This window comes from Mugil cephalus, chromosome 10, assembly GCF_022458985.1.
Source record: "Mugil cephalus isolate CIBA_MC_2020 chromosome 10, CIBA_Mcephalus_1.1, whole genome shotgun sequence".
NCBI lineage: Eukaryota > Metazoa > Chordata > Actinopteri > Mugiliformes > Mugilidae > Mugil > Mugil cephalus.
Genome location: NC_061779.1, coordinates 24,894,706 through 24,917,628, shown reverse-complemented (window position 1 = coordinate 24,917,628; position 22,923 = coordinate 24,894,706). Strand labels below are relative to the sequence as shown.

General features: G+C 41.6%; 1 protein-coding gene across 2 annotated transcripts; it reads left to right on the top strand.

The window, feature by feature from the left end:
• The first annotated feature begins 332 nt into the window (after positions 1-332).
• On the top strand, positions 333-13,186 carry LOC125014888 (bromodomain-containing protein 1-like). Of its 2 annotated transcripts, XM_047596416.1 has the most exons (12): positions 333-631; positions 2,244-3,631; positions 3,751-3,907; positions 4,000-4,128; positions 4,832-4,960; positions 5,351-5,663; positions 6,498-7,253; positions 7,400-7,526; positions 8,362-8,492; positions 9,604-9,698; positions 10,032-10,186; positions 11,573-13,186. In XM_047596416.1, exons 2-12 carry the CDS (start codon positions 2,262-2,264, stop codon positions 11,754-11,756), a joined length of 3,546 nt encoding a protein of 1,181 aa, XP_047452372.1. In that variant the 5' UTR covers positions 333-631; positions 2,244-2,261; the 3' UTR covers positions 11,757-13,186. The 2 variants fall into 2 exon arrangements, with proteins under 2 accessions (XP_047452372.1, XP_047452373.1); XM_047596417.1 differs by lacking the exon at positions 9,604-9,698 and having other exon boundaries at positions 11,573-11,730.
• Positions 13,187-22,923: the final 9,737 nt, after the last annotated feature.

The following is a 22,923-nucleotide window of genomic DNA, read 5'->3' as shown; positions in this document are numbered from 1 at the left end:
GATGTACTTTTTCTTGCTGTTTTAATGATGTTTTTTTCTTAGAAATACCTGTAGCAAGTTGTTCTGACCATGAATACATTATTTATTTTTTTTTTTTTTTAGAGAAATCATTGTCCAGACTGATGTGTGCCCACATTACGATTACTATGTACCATGTGTGTGAAATGTCAGCGGATGGGGTGAAGGGATCACCCATGTCCAGTGTATCTAGCATAGAGTATGGGGTCGACCCCATTCATATTTAACTCACACTCTATCACCCCTCAGAAAAAAAACAAACCGAAGCAACTTCCTGGTATGTACGCATACGTGCTGACGTCACGGCGCACCGACTCACAGCCGCATTGTTGTGGGGGTAGAGAAGCTCGGGCAGCCGCTGAGCTCTGCCACTTCGCACTGCTTTCCCTCAGTCCCAACGGTCAGTGTTTATCCTGATATCCGAGTATAACACTCAAAACCGGCTCCGTCGCCCTGGATACCCGTCGGTTACTTTCAGGTTTCACTCGGTTCAGCGCGAGCTGCGGCCGCTGTTGGGCGAGCGGACTGAATGTGGATTTAACTGCCGCTCCGCTCCGTAGGCCGCACCGCCATTGCTGCTGTTTTTATAAGCTGAAATCGTGAAAATACCGAGGTAAGTTTTCCCTCGCTGTTTCAATACGCTTATAATATGTGTCGCCTGCCACCCGGGCATGTCAAAACTCAAAAACGATTCATATCGCTGTGAGAAAACGGCAACTTTTTCAGTTGAGGTAGTTTCTTGTTGTATTGGTCGCCATATTTCCTCCCCCTTCGTTTAGTGTAGTGCTAGCGGGCTAACGTTAGCCTGGTTTGTGGACGGAGTGTCCTAATGCATACAACTAGCGACCGGAGAGACCGCTGCCCGTTTACGGGGGGCACCACCGAGTTGTCTTGGCTTGCAACAGACCAGTGTTGGCCTGTGTTTTGTTGGCTTCTAAGAAGCAGGTTTGGGTGATCAGACAGTTGAAAGTTGTAATTCGTACGTCAAAGGTTATCCGCGGCTAGCTGTTTAACGCACAGGCAGGCATATAACCAGCTGAAGCTGCTACAACTGTTAGCCGATGTTATTCATCAACAACTAGCTCTCAGCGAGAGCAGCTTACAGATACTCTCTGCAGTCGGCGTGGAAGCACACACTGCTCTCAGTGCATTTCTTTCATTTATTCAACCAGTGAGCGTTATGTTTCCGCCCCCTGTACTATTTAGCAGCCAACTGAAGACGCGTTGCGCTCACAAATTAAAGGTACACAATCCCACACCTCTGGAGCCTCGAATTTGAATGTTGCTTTCACTAAGTTACAGCACATGTAGCATGATATAGATACATACACTCAAGGTCGAAATGTTAAGAGGCTTTAGCCAGCAGAAAACCTGGCAAGGACTATGAGTCTAGCAGATAACGTTTTTTTTTTAAATGCAGTTCTAATTATTACAATTACTGTTCATATAAGGAGAAAAAAATGACCATTAGTTTACATTAAATTTAAGTACTTGCAGACCTCGTATAGAATACAGTGTAAAAACAAACAGAAGTATAGAGGCACATAAAGCAGATTGGTATTTTGTATTGACATGGTAGACATGTTTATAGTCCCCAAACTAAAACTAAAGACTATAGTTATTATTCAACTACCTGCTCCATGCACAAAGAATTTCATTAAAGTCAATATCATAACCTAAAAACTGACAAAGACATGAAGCAACCTTTGAAATTCGACGCCATACTTTACTGCACAATATTGGTATTGTTTTGATTCATCTTTCTTTGGAATTAGGCAATGAAAGATGCATAATTCCTGTAGCATACTCAGTTCCCCAGCACTCTTGGTGGTTACCTTTTGGTAGAGGTGTTTGATATGATGTATTTTACCCTTTAGATGTCATTTATAAGGTTTAAAGTAGTTTATACAAACCATCAACACTTATAAAAAGTAATACAAAAGAAAAGATGCAAACTTTATTTCCGAGACTGGAGTAGGCAGTTAAATGTTTGTGTAAACACATTAACTGTCCAACACAGTTCATGCAAGACAGGATTGGGAGTTAACGCTGTTAATCATTTATTCAGTTAATGTTATGGTTGATCCAACACTTACCACTCTTCTTTATTTGCTACTTGTTGCTTCATAGTGCAAGATAATGACATGAAGACCTGCACTTGTCCAGCAATTGTTATCCCATCAGTGAGTCTATGACACAGTTTGTTTCATTTGTTTGGGTTTCAGGGCCTTCACAGCTTCAACATGAAGAAGAAAAGCCGAAATCACCGCACAACAGTGCTAAAGAGGGAGTCTTCTCCCATCAAGCCATCACCCAACCGTGAGACACTGACGTACGCACAGGCTCAGCGAATGGTGGAGCTGGAGGTGGATGGCCGAGTGCACCGGCTCAGCATCTATGACAAGCTGGACATCATTTCTGATGATGACCCCACGGCTCAGGAGATTATGGAGTGTAACAGCAACAAGGAAAACAACGAAAAGCCCCAGCAGGTCTTGGTACGCTCTGTTCGCCTCAAAAATAACCAGAAGAAGAACGCGGCTCTCACTGCCTCGCAAAGCAGCAGTGCCTCACACAGCAGCTCTAGTAGCTTGTTGGAGCCAAAGGTTAGGACGGTTGAATATAATCTGCCAGTGGTACCGAGGAGGCCAGCAGCTTATTACAAATACACCGAGAGGACAGCTGAGGAGCTGGATGAGGAGGTGGAATATGACATGGACGAGGAAGACTATGCATGGCTGGAGCTCATTAATGAAAAAAGAAAGAGTGAGGGCATCAGCCAGGTTTCTCACAACTTGTTTGAGTTCCTAATGGACCGCTTTGAGAAGGAATCCTACTTAGCTACGCAGGGTCAGAGTGACCTGCAGTCGCTGGTAGACGAAGATGCTGTCTGCTGCATCTGCATGGATGGAGATGGAGCAGATAGTAACGTCATCTTGTTCTGTGACTCCTGTAATATCGCAGTGCATCAGGAGTGCTATGGTGTGCCATACATTCCTGAGGGCCAGTGGTTGTGCCGTCACTGCCTGCAGTGTCCATCGCGGCCAGCTGAGTGTGTTTTCTGCCCTAACCGAGGTGGGGCCCTGAAGAAGACGGACGACGACCGCTGGGGCCATGTAGCATGCGCTCTGTGGGTGCCTGAAGTTGGCTTTTCCGACACAGTTTTCATTGAGCCAATCGACGGTGTCCGCAACATCCCCCCTGCTCGCTGGAAGCTGACCTGCTACTTGTGTAAGGAGAAAGGTGCTGGAGCGTGTATCCAGTGTGACAAGATCAACTGTTATACTGCCTTCCATGTCAGCTGCGCTCAGAAGGCCGGCCTCTACATGAAGATGGAGCCTGTCAAAGAGGTGACTTCATCCGGCGCTGCTACCTTCTCTGTGAAAAAGACAGCTTACTGCTGCAGCCACACCCCTGAAGGCTGTGATCGACGGCCACTCAACATCTACGAGGAGCCGCACCCGAAAAATGGAGTCTGTCACAAGAGGTCGGACAAGAGGGGGAAGGCCCGGGCCAAGGGGTGGCAGAAGAAAAAGAGTAAGAGAGGAGAGTCTGAAACAGAACGAGAACCCGAGATCCCTACCACCTCTGGTCCTAGTATCACCTCTTCAAGGTGAGCTCAGTTTTTTTCTAGAGAAAAAGAAAACTTTTCCTATGTCACTTTGTTAAATATTCAATAATGGAATGTTTTGTTTTCAACGTTTAACCTCCTTTTTTTTCTTTATGGGTCAGTTTTGATACCATCCTGAACCAGGTGTCAGTTCAGAGAAAGCGCCCCTTCATTGAGCGAGTGCTGAGTTACTGGGTGCTTAAAAGACAGTCGAGGAACAATGTACCGCTGATCCGCCGGCTACAGGCCAACCCCCAGCCACCTAAAACCAAGCACACGGTCAGTCCTGCTGACACATTCCTGCTTTAGAGAGCGAAGCATTATTGTTTGATGCAGTTCTTGTTACTGAGAACAAGCTTTTGTTACTGCAGGACCGCATCGAGACGAACCAGGCACTGAAAGAGCAGCTAAAAGAGTGGCACCGTCTCCGCCACGACCTTGAACGAGCCCGTCTGCTGCTGGAACTCATCAGGAAGAGAGAGAAAATGAAGAGAGAGGAGGTTTGAGTCCTTTAAACATTTTCTACTTCTGTACCTTAAAGCGTAATTTGATACTTCACACAAAAGTTCTGTGACTATACTGGATATGGTTTTACTTAATTTAGTCACTAAATATTTAGACACAGATGCAGTTTTCTGAAAAAGTGAATCCACTTCCATCAGTCCATTCATCCATCCACTCGGGACAGGTTTGATAGTTCACTGTACTTGTTGATGGAAATAGTTTATTATGACAGTGGGTTTATTTCTGGAAACAATTCATATGAGTCGCGCATATAAATTTAGTCATAATTTCCACTTGCCAAAAATACAATAAATGCCCCTTTGCATCAAGTGCCAGGGGAAATGCTAGTTCAAAAATATCTGCCAGCCAAGTTTATTTTTTAATGGATAAAAAAAATGAATTGCTTTTTGTCACACATACATCAATATCACTACATTTTATTGATATAAGGTATTGTTTGCAACATTGAGGAAAAGGCTGTAGTTTTGCAGAAAAGGTTCACGTTTTGTTGCCACATTTCAAATGTTGGCTTCAGCCTAACAAAGGGCCTAACATTACTTCAGCAAAACCCCACAGGTTAATATGACTGTTTGTTATTGATTTGTAATATTTACTTTTTTTTATCATACTGATTTATTTCTGATGGGGCCTAATGCTGATTACATGTATTGAATTTATTGGATTGTCTTCTACCATCAGATGAAACTACAGCAGTCGGTGCTGGAGGTCCAGCTGACCCCCTTCAACATTCTCCTGAGAGCTGTGCTCAGTCAGCTACAAGAGAAGGACCAGTACAGTATCTTCGCTCAGCCTGTCAACGTCAAAGAGGTCTGCAACCATTTATCTGTTTGTTCAAAGCCAGAACAATTAGTTCCAGAGAAAATGTCCTTTTTTTTTTCAATTCGGACAGCTATCAAATTTCACAATACCACAACCATTAGGAACTCCTCCTATTCCTGTCACAGGACTGTTATCACAATTATTTATTTATTATTAGTCTGTCACCACTTGCGAGATCTTGTGACAAGTAAAAATTTGCAGGAGTGAAGCCATTATTGAATACACCCTAAACCACACGACAGAAACTATTAATAACTGTGTTTTACATTTTTGGAATCTGTAACAACAACAATCTACTGTTGGCAAGTTTTCTAAAAATCATGATGTCATTAACTCTTCACAGTATGCAGGCTCTGATGTGTCTCCGATCCCTTTCAGGTCCCTGATTACTTGGACCATATCAAGGACCCCATGGACTTCTCCACCATGAGGAAACGCATCGATGCTCACCACTACAGGAGCCTAGAGGAGTTCGAAGCTGACTTCAACCTCATAATTGCTAACTGTTTGAAATACAATGCCAAGGACACATTTTTCTACAGGGCGGGTCAACGGATGCAGGACCATGGAGGAGCCATCCTCCGCAGGGCCTGCAGAGAAGTCGATAGAATTGGCTTTGACTTCCCAAGCGGGTTACTTTTACCTGAACCCCCAAAGCAGGAGGCAACTCCCCCCTTCTCCTGGGAGGATGGTAAGTGATCTTAAAGAAGCAATAAATCTATGAAGGAAATTTTAGATAGTCATTAGTCATTTATGTACAAAATGTTGTTTGAAGCAGTTTGAAGAGTTACTCCTATAAACGTAGACAGTGACTTGAAATGTTAAATGGGGTATTTAATAGGGATGCACCGATACCGAAGAAAATTCTAGATCGGGTATTGGTGACAATGAGCTGATCCATATCGATAATGGATGTTTAATTCTCATTTGCACTAAACTATATTAAGAGCTGATTGCTATTTATTTTGAAAGTATACCAACCAATCTAGTGAAGATATGGTTTTTTCTCAATATCAGCTCCTTGATTTATTATTTATTTTGTTTTACATTGGATTTTGAATCCCTAATTGCACTGACTGAACCTGTTACACTTGCTATATTTTTATGGTTAAAATTGTTTCACTGGTGCACAATTATTCAATGAAAAAGTAATTCAGGACATTTATATGTGTTTATTAGTTTTTTAAAAAATAGGAAAGAAATGTTTAAGTCATGTCTGATGTTGCCTTGCACAAAAGAATGATCCCAGTCTTTTCCACACAATGAAACTTACTGTTTGTTACCATAATTCCGCGCTGTTTTTCTGTATCGGTATCGGATCGGTATTGGCCGTTACTAAACCTCACGTATCGGTATCGGTGGTGAAAAAGGCGGATCGGTGCATCGCTAGTATTTAAGCAACAGTTCAAACCATTTAACACGTCACTGTCATGATGCAGTCATTGCCGAAAGCATGTTTAGGTGAAATGGAAGTGCTGAGGTGAAACACAGATGAATTGATGTCATGTGACTGTGTCTTTGTCAGTGGATCGCTTGCTGAGCCCTGCCTACCGCCAGCGTACCCCTCTGGAAGATCAGCTGAAGGAGCTCCTGGAGAAGCTGGACCTAAGTATGGCCATGAAGCACAGCCCGTCCCGCAGCAAGAGGCTCAAACTCCTCAAGAAGATCATCATGGAAGTCCGCAGTGAGATAAGCCTGAAGAAGTCCCTACCACCTCCACACTCCGCCCCAGATTCTGACAGGACACCAACAGAGTCAGAAGAGAAACCACTACCTGAAGCCCCAGCGAGCCCTGGCATGCCCAAGGAGGACAAGTCTTTACCCCCACCAACATTAGAGCTGTTAACCTCACCGTCTCAGCTCGACACCTCACCCAGCAACACAGAGCCACCCTCTCTGAAGGTTATGGCACCCTTATTGGACCAGACTCCCATGGAGCTTGATGACGACACCAACAGATCTACCTCAGTGCCCCTGGAGACCCCCAACGGGCACATCCCAGACCCACAGCTCCCCAACGGTGACCTCCACACGGAAGCATCTGGCACCTGCAACCGACGGACCAACATACTCTTCCGCAAGTCCAAGAGTGCCAGCCCACAGAAGCCACCCAAGAGTCACGAGGCGTCCGCTGTATTGCCTCCGCCCCTGGGCGCCAAAACCTTCCTGTCAGTGGTGATTCCACGACTAGAGACGCTCCTCCTACCGAAGAAAAGAACCCGCAGCACCAGCGCTGACGGTGAAGACGACGAGGAGTCACCAATCAAACGTCTTGACACAGGTAACCTTTCCGATTGGTTATCATGTTTCAGTTCCAACAAAATACTTTTAAAGCACTTACATTTTTCCAATTAAATCATGTTATTGTACAGTTGTATTTTTTATTGTATTGTGAACAATTTCTTGTGTTTTTTTTTTTATCCTCAGGAATAGCAAATGGTTTTGTGGTAGAGGAGGAGGCAGTCTCAGCATCTCCCCGCCAGCTAGAGCCTCGCCGCCGCTGTGCCTCTGAGTCGAGCATCTCCTCCAGTGGAAGCATCCTTTGTGACACAACGTGAGTAAAGGAGGAAATATGTTGCTCACTGATAACGGAAGTTTGCAGTTTGTAATGAGACACTTTCACTTTCAGGTCGAATCTCACATCAAGTGATAAGAAACCGTAGTTTTCCTGTTGTGGAAACATCACTGTATAGAAAATTGTTCATATGGCTTTAGTTGACTGAGGCGCTCCAAAACATCTTTTATGTATATCAAGTCACACATTCAGATCTTTATCACTAAAACATTCATAGAATAAAGCTTTACTGCAGCAAAGACAGAGTTATATCGTAGTATCGCTACTGATTTCCTGAAATGATTCAGTTCCAATTGACAAGGTCCCAGTTTGGTTTGTTTTGATTCAGTGTTGATTCATTTAGAGATATTTCACTTCCCATCAACTTTCAGGCGGAGCTCTCAGGGTTATAGCTCCTGTTCCTCACATGTGGATTAATGTCGTTGTGTGATCAAGCAAGACCTGATAAAAATGTAAAAATCTGATGAAGATCTTTCAAACTCAGCCATTTATTCATTGAGAACTGATCATTTCTCTTCACTGCTTGGTCTTAGAACCTGGAAAAATTAAGTACAGGACCATGTTATTATAATGTGTGCTCACTTTCAATGCTATTGCACAAATCATGACGGCTACCAACCAAGGTATTAGGTTTAATAACATTTCTTATGAAATAACTGAAGGACAATTATCTGACTGTAATACAATAAGGTTATTATGAGGGTTATTTTTAAAGCAAATAAACCTACCACGGTGGTCTTAACGACACTTGTTACGCCTGATTGATCGAATTCTGTTCAGCATTTTACTTATCCACTTTCTTTTTCTCTTTCAGCCCCGTCATTGTGTCTAAAAGCAGTAAAGGCCGTCCAGTGGCGGCCCGGCGAAGCACCGTGGACGACAAAAGCACTCTGATGACCTGCATTGAGAACGGAGAGTTCCCCAAAGGTGCCAAGGTCTCTTCAGGTGAACTTAACTGCGTCTGTTCACCTATTCAGCAACCAGTGTCATCTGATGGGTTTGCATGAAACAGCATGGCAGGCTTTGCTTTTCAACACTAACCTCTGTCTTCTGAAGACATTTACTTATTAAAAAGTCCTTGTCTCTCAGTACACTAATACTGTTGCATGTATTGTTGTTTTATTAGTTTGTTGCTCACGTTACATCCTTTCTTTTCTACTCTTTTCTACCGTGTACACCAGCAAAACAGAGAGCATCAAAGTTGAATGAGTTTTTTTTTTTTTTAATGTTAAGGTTTCTGATGTTGAAGTATTGAATGGGAATTTACAACTTGACGCAGTGAAGTTTAACGAATGGGCTCTCAGACTGAGGTTCAGGGGCCCTGAAGTCTTTTGATGGAATCAGCTCAAACTTCCAACTACAGGTTTAAGCTGCAACGGAAGTGGTAAATGAGAGAAGAAAACAGGAACAGGAAACCTGTGTTGGACGAGGCAAAAGGGAAGTAGAAGCCGTTAGGATCTCACTAAATTATAGACTCAAACCAAGGCCACAAACAATATCCAGTCAGCTACTTTGTATTTCAGCTGATTCACATTGTGTCTTACAGACGTAAAGATATTGTAACAGCAAGGATTAAAAATGTCAGATGACCTCCCATGTGTGTTTGCTCAGCGTCTGTGTGTGTGGCTCAGTACTTAGACTGGTTGAGTTTATTGGATATTTATTTAGATTCATTAAGCGTTACTAGTAGAAAAGCTATTCTCCCTAGAGTTCATAAAAACAAAACTAGCAGAAATTTCCTGTGATAATATTTCCTGTGACTGTTTGCGTATAAGTTAACACTTACTGTACATATAAAACAAGGCCAATCCAATCAGATATTAAATTCTGTCCTTACAAATACTGATCCTGGTCCTTAAGACCCTAATTTAATAATACTATATTCATGAGCTGAAGTTTGGTGTGTGCGTGTGTGTCTTGTGTGCTTGGCTCTGTGGTCAGACTGGTTGGGTGTGTATGCTCACCTCCTTTCCAGCGAGTGTGGCTGTGTGTTCAGACTGGTTGTGTTCTCTGTTGCAGTGAATCCTTCATAACTTGCTTGTCGTTGTTCCTGTAGAAGTGTGGAAGCCCACTGCTGCTTCTCCATTTGTTCTGGAGCCTCTTAAACTAGTATGGGCTAAATGTAGTGGATATCCCTCCTTCCCTGCCCTGGTGAGTGAGTGTTAGTCCCCTCTGTATGTCATTACCCGTCTGTCCCGCTGCCTTAGTTCTGCCTTAGTTTGCCTTTGTTCGTGCTTGTCATTTGTGCTCATAGCCGTGTGGGAGCTTCCAGCTGGCTGGTCGTGGACTGATTGGTGTGTGTGTGCACAGTGGGGCTGCTTCGCTCAGGTCGCTTTGGGCTTGACTCTGACTTGCATGCTCACATCTCTGAATGCAGGTTTCTTCTTTGTGGCCAAAGCCACTAGGATGTACTCAAGACTTATTACTTTGAGAAGGCTTCCTCAATTCCTGTCGTCCCCTCTCTGTGATTTTTGGTCTTTACAGATCATGGACCCCAGAGTTCAGAGGAGGGAGTGTTGGCACAACGGAGTGGGGCTTCCCCCGCCGCCGCTGGACGTCCTCAGAGCCGGAGAGCGGATGCAGTTCAGGTCCGCAGAGAAACTCTTCCTCGTCCACTTCTTCGACAACAGGCGCAGCTGGTGAGGCACTCACCACCTCCCTTCAGCATTAGATAAGCTGACACCAGAGTCAAAATGGAGATGATATAAAGACAAAAATACAATGCCGTTATTATTTACATTTTTGTTGACATCGTGATAATATCGTTATTGTGACATTTTTTGTCCACAATAATCGTGAGGTGGAAATCTGATATGAAGACAGCCCTAGTGCACACTTACTCCACAAATACGAATCCGATTAGTTTTCCTTAGTACGATTATTGTCAGAGAATTTATCATGATATTACGATAATCACGATTATTATTATTATTATTGATTTCACATATCTATTCGTATGTAAAATTACATGAACACTCCTTGAAGATCTTAAAGTTTCCTTTATTTCTATCTTTTGATGCCAAATTATAATTATATTACTAATTAAATGACCCAGTATTTGTATTTGTATATTTAAGTATCTATTTATATAGGACCAATCATTAATCCCCCAGGAAAATTGTTTAAATGATTTAAGCCATCAATTGTCATCGATACCAGATGTTTAAGTTTAGTTTTAATCGCTTTAATCATTTGTCTAATTCTGTGTGGCCACATATAAAACTTATTTTTTTGGTTAATTTATTTATGTTTAAATTACAATGACATAAACAAATTAGTAAAACATGAAACAGACTAGAAGCACAAGTGAACAAGCACTGGATCGAGCTGGAAGTACAAGGCCAAGGTTTATGCACAGATGGGAGAAAGCGTTTTCTTCTACACGTCACTGCACAGACACAGACACTGAGACTGTCCAACGACAAAAATAAATAAATAAAAAAAGGCGATCGACCTCACGCTGCACTGAATGGCGACCCTGCGTCGTTTTAATTTCCTACTAATTCAATGCAACTTTAGAAAAATGTTGATGTATTTTAATGTTACTGAGTATTTACCTTTATTTTTGGCAAACAAAGTCGGGTAGTTGTCCCACACGCAACTTGTCTCTCACCTGCAACTTGCTGGGACCAAAACAGAGCAACACACGCGGGCGCGGCAACACATGGGTGTTGCGTAACTTTGTTTTCGTTCCGTTTGAGTTGCCCTTAACTATGGTTCCGGCTTAATATTTTCTGACGGTATTCAGGAAACGTTACGATCAGTTAATCGTAGCGCTTAATACCGTGAATAATTGTGAAATTGAGTAATCGTGACATCTCTACTTTCAGCTCCATATTTTTATCCTGCTATGACTGGTGTCTTTGCACAATTTACAGTTTATAAAATTCATCATCTAAACAGCCACTATGATACAAGGCCATCTTAGCTCTGGGCTCTTGGGTGACAACTCCCTAAAACTCCACCTTATTCTTATTGGCAAATATCACTGGAGCATTTTCAGAAACCATATTTTCTTTCACCAGGCAATGGCTTCCTAGATCCAAGATGACTCCCTTTGGAATCAACAAGACGCTCGACAGAATTAAGCTGATGGAGGGCCACTCCTCCTCCCTCCGCAAAACTGTGCAGCTCGCCTTTGACCGAGCCATGAACCACCTAAGCCGAGTTAGCAGAGAGCTCATGCCGAGCACCAGCGTCACGGACTGAAGCCCCTACATCCCATCTTCCCTCCACCTCATAAATCTTCCCATCATTCATCTCTCCTCTTTATCCTTTCAGCTTTTGGTTTTCAGTCACTGCAGAAACTGTCTGTTTCTGCCTCGTACGCACAACACACGTAGACACACTTGTCATGTTTACCGTTTCCTGTGAACTGGAACCAGATCGTGTCCACGTCTCCTAACACATCAGTCCCACCCGTGTGAAATACTGTAGCTTGTGATGGTCACCTTGTTTTGTCAAAGAGCTATGCAACGAAAACGACTCGGTCAGCGGGTGAAATGAGTTGAACGAAAAAAAAAATCCTAGGCTGTGAGGACTGAAAAATCGCAGGTCTAAAGCTGTTGAATGTGTCAGAGTTTGACCTCTGACCTCCTTATATGTGCTGCAAGACTGCTGCAACAATCCCACTGCCATGAAATTGTCCATCAGTGTGTGTGTGTGACAGCAGCAGCTCCTGTAAATATCCTGTACAAGGCCTGACACTAATTTATTCACTCCCTCAGTCTGTTTTGGTAAACGACGTTCTGATATTTATACACAGATAATGATCCACGTCGTTCTGCTGGTGCTATCTCTACAGAGAAAAAAAAACAAACATGCATACTGTATTGAACTTTTTTTTCAGCTTTTTTTGTACGGTTTTTGTAAGTTATTGAGTTCTCAAACTTCAAGTTCTCTCGTCTTTGGCATTACGTTTTTTTTGTGTGTGTGTGCATTTTTTACCTGAATGATTTTACTGGACTACTTTTTTGTTGTTGTACATATTTATATAAAATCTATATAGAATCGCTCAAAGTTTAAAATGCCTGAAGTGCATCATTCACACCAAAACCAAAAAATCTGCTGCCCACAGGTTTCCCACTAATGTGTTTTGGGTTTTTCTTTTTCTCCAAGATTTTTGGCCTTTTTCTGTTTGTGTGCTGTGATGAGTTTGAGTCTTCTGTAAAATGTCACAGAATCCTCTTCTCCACCTGAACTTGACTACAGCCAGCTGTAGGAGAGAAGAGAATGTGCCTGTACTAATTTATTGTAAAGCAGAAAATGTATATGCATTACTTTATAGAGAGAGTATTGTAAGAAAAAGAAAAAACTACGGGCACACTAGGAGCCACGTGTAGAGGCCCCTCCTCTTCTGTTTTGTGAGTCGTCTTTTTTTATTTTTTGGATTGATAGCATTAAATCTGAGAGGTGATAGCGTCTGTTGTTTAATTTTGACAGGGTAGCAATGGGTAGACTTCCTGTTTTCTTGGCCCTCTGGATGTGGATGTTGTGTGTAAATAGATTTGGTACTTTAGCTGATTCTCTGGGAAAAACCACAGTTATAGCCAACGGGAGCGGAAACCAGCCGATAGACGTGCTGGTGGGATTTTTATACTAAAACACTGAAAAATTAAAATATGTTATTGAATCACTGATGCTGTGTGTTCTTACTGTTTTTTTTCTCTTCTGCCTTGAAAGCTGAAGTCAGAGCTAGCATCGTGTTTTCAAGTTATCCCTTCCAGAAATCAGAACGCCTTTGATGTCATTGCAGATAAGATATGCGACGTAATTTGCAGTGAGCATCTATTTGGAGCTAGGTTAAAAAGGACAACAGAAATATTAACACAGACATGCATTCAGAATAAATAATGAATAACTTTAAAAATACAGTTAAATAACAGCAATGCTCCTAGAGAGACGTAGCACCATTTCACAGTGTTGTAAAGATCTAGTTGCTCCGGTTGATGGCCCAGGGGTAGAAGCTGTTATTGAGTGTATTTGTCTCAGTTTTGAGACTTCTGTACATCCTGTCAGATGATGGGAGAGCGAGAAAACGGTCTGTGGGCAGAGTGCGACCAATGGTTTTCTCCGCCATCTTTATCACCCTCTGCAGAGCTTTTTTGTCTTTTGCTGAACAGCCACAGTACCACAGGGAGATGCATCGCGTCAATACTCTCGAGGGTGGAGCGGTAGAATGTGATATCTCTTCAAACTTGGACTCAAGTAACAACGCAGGTCACAAGTCACTGGGGCTGCTCTAAACCCTTTTTTAATAACAATAAAACTCATTTATTGAAACACCAAACTAGAAACCGATGAAGTTCAGCAAATAGCTTCCATGTCATTAATTGACCATAGAGTGGAGCTGTTGCTCTGTTTCCGTAACATCTCGCAATCCATGAGGAGGAAACGACAGTTGAGACTCAGGGAAGAACGGAACTGAAATATATACATGTATATCATTGTGGTCTTCTTCAAATGTTGTTTAGAAATGACAATTTTAATAGAAGTTTAAAAATATAGGAAGAGAGGAGGCATAATGCATCAGCAGAATCCTCAACGGATTCCACCTGTTATTCTCTTTTGATGTTTTTGCATGTGAATTAAAGATCACTTGTAATTTTTTTCTTTTAGTTGAGTGAACAGTCCATAAAAAGTGACTTAAACGCTGGATTATCAGAGTCTGGCATTGCGTTTGTCCCCTGCAGACAAATGGTGTATGACAACCAAGAGCATATGTGCTATTTCCTTACATTTGAAAAAGAACTTTAAATTATGCTGAATTAGTTATTGACAGTTTTCAATGTATGAACGATGAGGTTCGTTCTGGAGCTGTAAAGACAAATTATTTCATGACACCCTCTAGATTCCTAATGACCTAAATATCACATTTCTTCCACTTTCTTTCGCCTCCACTGTTAGAGGGCTCACTCAGCTGTTTGGTACTGCCGCCTCCTCTGACTCCCATCTGAAATGATTGCCTCAATCACTAAATTTTGGCCCTCTAATAAGTGTAATCTCGACTATTTTAAGAGCTATTGATCTGCCATTCGTGCCTGCAATGTGGCTGTTGATTGACAACAACAATTACTCTCCCCAGCTCTTGAAATACCCCCACAGGGTGCCATCACTTCACCATGTTTTGGTGAGTTTACTGCTTGCCAGTTTGTTACCTGCAGTGCGGCTGAAGTAGCAAACCAGTCAGTGTTCCAGGAAACTAGCGTTCACTCTGGTCTGAGGTAGCAAGACGTGTTTTCAGGTGTCGCACTGCACCCCTCGTTTCTAAGGACCTGGCTCCGAACTCATTGCAGTGATGGGGAGGGAAGTCAGACATGTTTATCTTGGAGAAGAGTCAGTGGCAGGAGTGTCGAACTGATTTTACGTCAGGGGCAGGACCAGTAATGTCGTAGCATAATTACCTACAAAAACTGACAATTTCCAATTTTGAAACTGCCTCAGTGTAGTTTCAACGCATTGCTGCCATCTGTTATTTGGTTCTGGGCCTCAGTGTTGTGTGACCCCTAGTGGACAAATTACAAATATGCGTTTCTTTAATTTTCAATGAAAGAAATGTAACTATCGCATGGGCCAGATTGGACTCTTTGGCAGGCCAGTTTTGGTCCATGGGCCGTATGTTGGCACCCCAAGTCTATTGGTTTAATCATCTTGTCTCTACTAATGTTTAATGACACATGTCAAGATGTCGTGTTGTTACATTCACCAAATTGTTACTCAGTCAGAAAGATAATTTCCTTCTTGACTTTAATTCCGGTTGCTGTTTTAGTCTGCTAGTTTCCCTTATCTTCTGGTTCAGTTTTGACAGTCCTATCTCTTGTGAATATTTGTGAATACTTTGCTGATGACTCATCACTATTCTCTAATTAGCAACAGGGGGTTGGGAGCCTGTCGTCCAGCTGCACACAGGTTCTGGGTCCCTGGGGTTTAAAATGTCTTTGAAGATGGTGATAATTATCCATGCAGATGGCTAATTAACAGTGTCCATCTCATAAATAAACACATTTCCTTTGCACACACTCACACACCACTCAGAATGGCTTAGGGACTGCTCTGGTGTTGAGATTTTTCTCTTGACACTCTTTTCTTTTGTTTTGGATATTCAAAAAACAAAACATTTTTTTCTTCTGTGTAAATCTTAGATGACACTATTCCTGGAAAATCGCCCAGGATTCTGAAATATGTAAAACTCTGTCATGTTTTTTGAGTGTTAGCATCAGCCACCAAGGACTCCTCTTTCTGTTGTAGAGGAAGGGATATTCACTCGGTTGTAATATGCAACCTTACCATTAGATGGCAGTAACCTCTACACAGTCACACTTTAAGATGGCTGTACAGGTTTCTCATCTTCGCCATCTCTGTGGTTTTCACAGTCTCCTTTCCAAATGAAAGGAACTTGATGTTGAGTCTATGCTGCATCACTCAGTTACTCTGACAAGGGTCCAGGTCCAGATAAGATCTTCATTTATTCAGGTGAGATAAGAAGGGCCGAGGATGACACTGAGCGTGTGTCGTGTGTGGAAGATGATTCTGAAGGGAGATTGAGTCTGTAACACCGTGTGTGCAGAACAACTCATTCTGTTGGGATTAGCAGGTAATAGGAAGCTGTATCTAGGCTTTACCTCCTTACTGCAGAGGGAGGATTCAAACTGAAATTTGGAGCCAGATTCCCCTTTGCACAGATTCCCACAGGATTCAAGAAATTCACTGGGGCTACTCAGAGTTGCGTCTGAGTAGTCGAGTGAATCCTGACCAAACAACATGCGGCTGCACATGCACATTGTTGAGAAATTTTCCATACAAGATTAAATTATGTGACAAAATCAAGGGCTCTCAGGAACACGTCTCCAAAACAGGTTGAAACAAAACACGCGGTTGTTGCTGCGTCTCATTTCAGTGCCCTCTCCATCCGTGTGAATATTAATGCCGGCCTTGTCATCTTTGAAGTTTCATTGCTATTAACATTATTGCTCCCTTTGCTGAAAGCACCACAATGGAGACATAATTACACAGCAATCATGGCTTTGTACGGCAAAGAAAACCAGTGTTCCCAGGCTGCATTCGATGGCCGTTAATCGTTTGGTGTATACAAAAAGGTTCAGGTCAGAATAGCAGGACCGTCGTCGGCTGCCTTGGGGATCTGCAGTGGAGGTAAAATGTTCAGTAGTTTTATTGTTTGGGGAGGACTGAGTGTTCTCTAACCCGGAGATAAAGGAATAACCAAAGGTCATTAACCAAACACAGCAAGGAGCAATTACAATGAACTCTCTTTATGGAGTTCAGATTTTTATGTAAACATGGCCGAGCACAACATCTCAAAACAGATTAGGCATCCATTTTGTTAGTCTGAGCTATATTATTAATAACATCACTCACTCTGCACGTACTGTGAAATAAAAGGAGGTTTTGATATCTGTGCAGAGGTCTAAGCCCGTGTGAGAATCTGGAGCAGGTACCACCTAATTTTTGCCTTGGACAGGCAAAAAGCAGTGTTAATCAAATAAAATAATTTACCTAACACCACAACACACTTTACATCACAAAGGTAATTTCTTACACCGTTACAGAGAGGGGACCCAACAGTTCCAAGAGGAAGCAGGTAAGAGTGGAAAGAAAAATCGCGTCCCGTTAAAAATCAGAGTCAATAGTCAGTAAACCTTCATCCACCTGCCCTCTTAAAAATGTGACTAAACTCAACCTGAAGAAAAGCTCTGTTTCAACTCAACTACTACAACTACCACTACAAGTTAAAATAATTTAATATGTTACATTATCCACTGAAGAAAACAAATTTATCTAGTTAAATTAAATTCCTCACTATTTCAACTCACATTTCCAAGTTACAGTCATTTGAACTATATTCATATTAATCACCATTTTAAGTTGTGGGCACTAATGTTTTTGGTTCTACTTAGATTTCTCACCTTGACGACTAATGACAAGTTTTAAAGTGTACCAGAACTCCAGACAGATTCAGTTACGTCTTGCTGTACAGAGAGGAGGACATTGAAATTTGATCCATCAAAAGCAGCCACTTTGGAATGGAAACAGCTCCTTAAATCCACCCATCCATTACGCTTATGGTGCCAATATTAAACATTGGTTTAATCCTCTTTGTAGAGTCTTGTTTCCAAGGTATCTCCATTTTATAGTAATAGTTCTGTGTAATAGTCCATGAAAGTGCAGCAGCCTCTATATTTCCCAGTATTCATATCATATTACCCCTCCTCCTTCTCCTCTTCCTCGTACCTCATCACTTTTTCCAACTCAAAACTGAAAGACATGAGTTAGATGAACACTGACCACACAGACAAAACTCACAAGAAGTCAAGACAATGGGCTACTTTAAGTTTAAGTTTTGAAAACATATTAAATTGAGTTTTAAAAGTATGTTCACATAACATAATGGGGCTGGAATGTTTTACAGTGAAAATACTTCAGAAAAGGCCAGATTAGGGATGAGGGGCTGGCCTCCACCCTCCACTTTAATAGATTGCACCTCTTTCTATATTATTTGTTTAACAGTAAAGGACATTTGCTTTTTGTTATGTTCATTTCACATTTAGTGAATCTGTCCAGTTTTAGGAGTGATGAAAACTTTATCGGGAATGAAGAAACTGAACCAGATTCTATTTAATGAACCGAACAGTCAAAAAGAAATAAGTTGATTGAATTTAATAAAAAAAAACAAAACAAACAAAAAAACACACACACACACAAAACACACTGGAAGTTCCACAACATAAGAAAACAAGAGCAAATACATATAGCACAGACAAATAAAAAATAAAATAAAAACGAAAAAAATATTCTCATCAATTTAACAACACATGCGCTGCAAGTACATGGCTCAAGTAACATTAATGACAATGGACAATTTTTCCAGGCGACCCCAATAAGTCCCCAGATAGCAATTTATGGCTCATGTGAGCAGCATGATGTGCAAGGACAAAACACTTTTATGGAAGGAACAAAAAATAGAACAATACACAGTATGAGAAAAGTGAATGAAGTGCAAATGGGAATTACATAGATTATATATCAATATGTTATTGCAGAGGCAGTATGCGTAATAAATAACAGTTGGCGTCAATCTGCAAATGAATAGTGTATGTCGTCAAATTATTGGATATGGATATGGCTGGATATGGAATGACGTGGTCAGGATGGTGAAATAAAAAAACACAAAAACCTATTTCCAAAACCACTGACAAGTAGCAAATATAACAAACAACTTCAAAAGTCATAAAAACCTGGATAGGAAGCGTATCCCTTTTTTCCTTTTGGGGTTCCCTGGAAACATTTCCATGGCCTTTTATTTATTTATTTATTTATTCATTTATTTATTTTTATTACAAGCGCATGTGTTAAAAAGACGTTTTCTTGCATGTGTTTTCTTGAGTTTCAGGAAGCTGAGCTCTCTCAGGTCTGTGTCAGACGTTGGGGAACCAGAGCAGTGGGCCACTGGAACAAGACATTCATTGATAAGAGAGATGAGGTCAAAGCGCTGAGTGAGATGAGATGTCATCATCACCACCCTCTGATGCCCAGATTGGGTATCAATCACCCAATAACAAGCTCAACACAGGGGCAGCTGACCCGAGATAGAAGATCATTAAGTAAAAGCTGGACACCTGGAACATCTGTGGCCTGTTACCAAGACAAGGTGAAGTACCTTCTGACACTACTTGAGATCAATTTAGCCACCATCTGTGAGACCAATAAGCTGGCAATATTAGAGGTTATACAGCTGACAATGCTTACTAAGTTGTTGGATGACTTTAAATTTAAAATTTTGCTTAAAACATATAGTAACACAAGGTCACATGCTGTTTTTTTTTTTTTGGCTGCCTGGAGCTCAGTAGGTAGAGTGGGTTGTCCTTGGCTTGAATTCACCATTATTCATTCAGTATCATCACACTGTATGTGTGCAGTTAATTTACATTCCTGGGATCTTTTTATGTGGCATGTTGCTGCGGGTGGCAGTGATATGTGGTGGTTAGCACTGATGCCCCACAGCTAGAAGGCCCTGGCTTTGAACCCACTGGACAGGTGGGGCCTTTCTATGTGGAGTTTCAGAAAAGGAATGAATGAATGAATGAATGTTGCTGTGACAAATTCAGCAGCCATTCTAGATCCAAGTCTGTGACAAGCCAGGGCTTCAATGGTTCCTCTTGTCTGGCCTCATCTGAATTTTTTGAAAAAAAAAAAAAAAAAAGAATCACAGTACGTACACACCAAGTTGTATATGTGCTGCTCCCCAGTCTTTTTAATTGGAACTGTAACAAGCTGAAAGAGAAATTTCAGGCTTCATTAGAAACACTCTCTCACCTTTTAACTACAGTGATCATGAGCTGCTGGGGCGGGGGGGCTGATTGACAATGCACTAATTAACCAATCAAGAAACGCAGAGCGAGCCGACACCTGTGTGGTCACTCCGAGTGCAATTACCTTCTGCCTGCTCCCCTGCTTCCTGTTCAGCCAATCTGTCGGCCACAGAGAGCCTAATGACCCGCTAATAAGACAAGTGCTCTGGAGTCCATCTTAATGAAAATCAGTCGTCCTCCCAATGCTGCCTCGATGTGGCCGTGGATCAGCAAGCCAGTCCTCAACCTTTTGTCTCCTGGGTTGTCTCAGAAGCCTCAGGGCGTCTGAGAATATTAAAGAGGAGAGATGATTTTCTGAACAGACCTTTGGTCTTAGTTTTCGTCTCTGGGGGAAAAAAAGGAGGAGGTCAGGGATGTGGATGATTGGGGACAAAATTAAAAAGCTTTTATTTCTGGTCTTCCCTTCTCATTTCTTGATCCCCAGATCATTATCACATGTGACTGGATGGAGATGCCATGTCCACCTGTCTTCTGTTGCCTAGAGACAGAACTGTTGGGTGGACATCCGTTATCTTGCAAAGGGCATTGTTTTTTCATGCAATTTGCCAGTATTAAAAATAAGAAACTACCATCTGAACTGTTAGAGATTCACAGTACATTCAATGTCTTGGAAAATCCAGTGGACAAAGCTCTTGCCACATGGCTTTATTACCTAGTTATTAACTATTAATTCCAATTTGAATTTCAATGGTGGTTCTCTGGGTTGTGCCAACTTTGCGCCAAGATTTGGTCATAATGAAGAGTCATATGTAACGGTATCATCTTCTTAAACGTTTTCATTCTGTCAGGAGGCACACACAGAAATGAGTTGCCTCGAACACCCATTTTGCTAACTATGTTAGGGATATCCATTATTGATGTTCAAAAACGCTGAAATCCTTTCTGATCCGAAACTGAGTAAAATTCAGGTGGGTATAGATGATACCGATCCAGTGCCCATACTTTATGCAAATACACCCTAATGTGTCAGGTAAATCTAAAAAAAAGTAGTGTATTTCAATTCATAGCTTCATAAAGAATACAAGACATCAGAGGAATTTATTTATTTTAAACTCGGAAATGCATCGAGGTAGTGGCCTCATTTACTATATAGCCGAGCTAATACAACAACAGAAAAGAACAAAAAGAGGACACAATCATACAAAATATGTGGAAATGGTGTTTCAAACACTAAAGAAGACTAAGTAAAATAATAAGACCATTAAAATAAATTATTGTTTAATTATTGAGAACTACTAAAATGATATATTGCATCTGAATTCTGACACTGTGCTCTCCTCTCCTCTCCTCTCCTCTCCTCTCCTCTCCTCTCCTCTCCTCTCCTCTCCTCTCCTCTCCTCTTCTTTATAAATGCCTCGTAATCTGTGTTGTGGTTTAACCTGAGGTGTTTCACAAGGTTTGTTGTGTTACCACAATTCAATAATTTAGTTACTTTCCACTCTGTTCCTACATTACCTTGATTGACTGAAGTATCAAAAGTATCGATATTTTGATTTGAGAATCGACTTTAGAGCATAAAGACCTGGTATCGGAGGTATCGATATTTCAGTATTGGCCTATCACTAATATCCATCTGGAGACGCTGTCCTGTTATAATCCCCAACATTAGGTCAGCAGGTATAGTAATCTCCTTACACTGGTCTGTGTATATGTATGATCCTGTGGATAGTTTTCTGTTGAGTGTGTGCTGGTGACATGCAGAGTTTCTAACAAACAAGAACACAAAATAACATTTACCTCACATCCTCAGTGCCCTGTGTTCCATCTGATGTGGGTTCCACTTCATATAAATCCAGCCAGCCATCAAACTGATAGACATCCTTATAACGGCCCACGGGGTACTCTGTTTTAACACTGAGCTAGCTCAGAAGGTAAGTATGCCCAAACAGAGATCCCTAATGCAGCAAAATGGTGTTCCAGGTGGCTAATGTACTTTCAGTCCGAGTTGAAACCAAATAAAACAAGCTTGTACTTCTCATCCTGATATGCGCGGTTTGCATGCTGTTCTCTCGAACTCCTTGGTTCCCCGAATTGCAAAGCTAGTGTGACCCACATAGCCACAAAAACCACAGGTTAAAGAGTAGAAGACAAACAAATGTTGAAGTCCACAAGTGCACAAGAAGTCAACAGTTCCAAGATGACATGAATAGTGTCTAGATGCATTAGTACTTGAGTTGAGAATTAGCCTTGATACTGTATTCATATAGTGATACTGTATCATTATTCTACCAAGAGCAACTATCTGAATATGTGACTGTTTTTTTTTTTTTTTTTTTTTTTTTTACCAGAATTGTCACCAGAACTCTGGAGACATTTGTCACTGGAACACCTGATAAGAAACTGAACGACATCTGGAGCATCACGGCTAACTAGTCTTCTCATTACACCGAGTCACACACACTGACACACAGCAGGATTCTGCAGTGTTTTTGGGTGACAGTGATCAACGGGCTGTTGAGGTTGTACAACCTGCCATTACATCTAATGGGATGCTGGACTATTCTCTGTGCGCGTGTGTTGCAGGGAAAGTGACAGTATATTTTGCAGAGGTATGAATATTTTATGGAGTGCACTCATTAGACGCTGGGCCTCTCGGGAGCTCAGAGGAGAGTTTGTTTTGTTCCAGATTATTTGTGTGATGAATTATACATCTCTGGGACTCAACAATATGAAAACAACACAGCTACAATTAGAGGGAGAGGGCGGAGAGTTATATTTACACTGTGCACATCAAAAAGAGACCTGGCCCACTTTCATGTCCAGCACGCATAGCTCACACTCTCCGTGAAGGACACTCTTTAAATTTGCTTTAAAAAATAGTAATGCCACATCACTTCATATTTAATTCAACAAAGTGAGTCTATTTATTTTTGGGTGTAGGCACAGTGGCAACAAGATGTTAGGGATGAACAATCGGCACTCTGACTAATAGTTAGTCATCTACAGTGGGGGAAATAAGTATTTGATCCCCTGCTGAATTTGTAAGTTTG

Coding starts and splice junctions, on each gene's coding strand:
- LOC125014888 (XM_047596416.1), top strand. CDS start 2,262: ATGAAGAAGAAAAGCCGAAATCACCGCACAACAGTGCTAAAGAGGGAG. Junction 4,961..5,350: donor AGCCTGTCAACGTCAAAGAG/GTCTGCAACCAT, acceptor GATCCCTTTCAG/GTCCCTGATTACTTGGACCA. Junction 8,493..9,603: donor AGGTGCCAAGGTCTCTTCAG/GTGAACTTAACT, acceptor TTGTTCCTGTAG/AAGTGTGGAAGCCCACTGCT.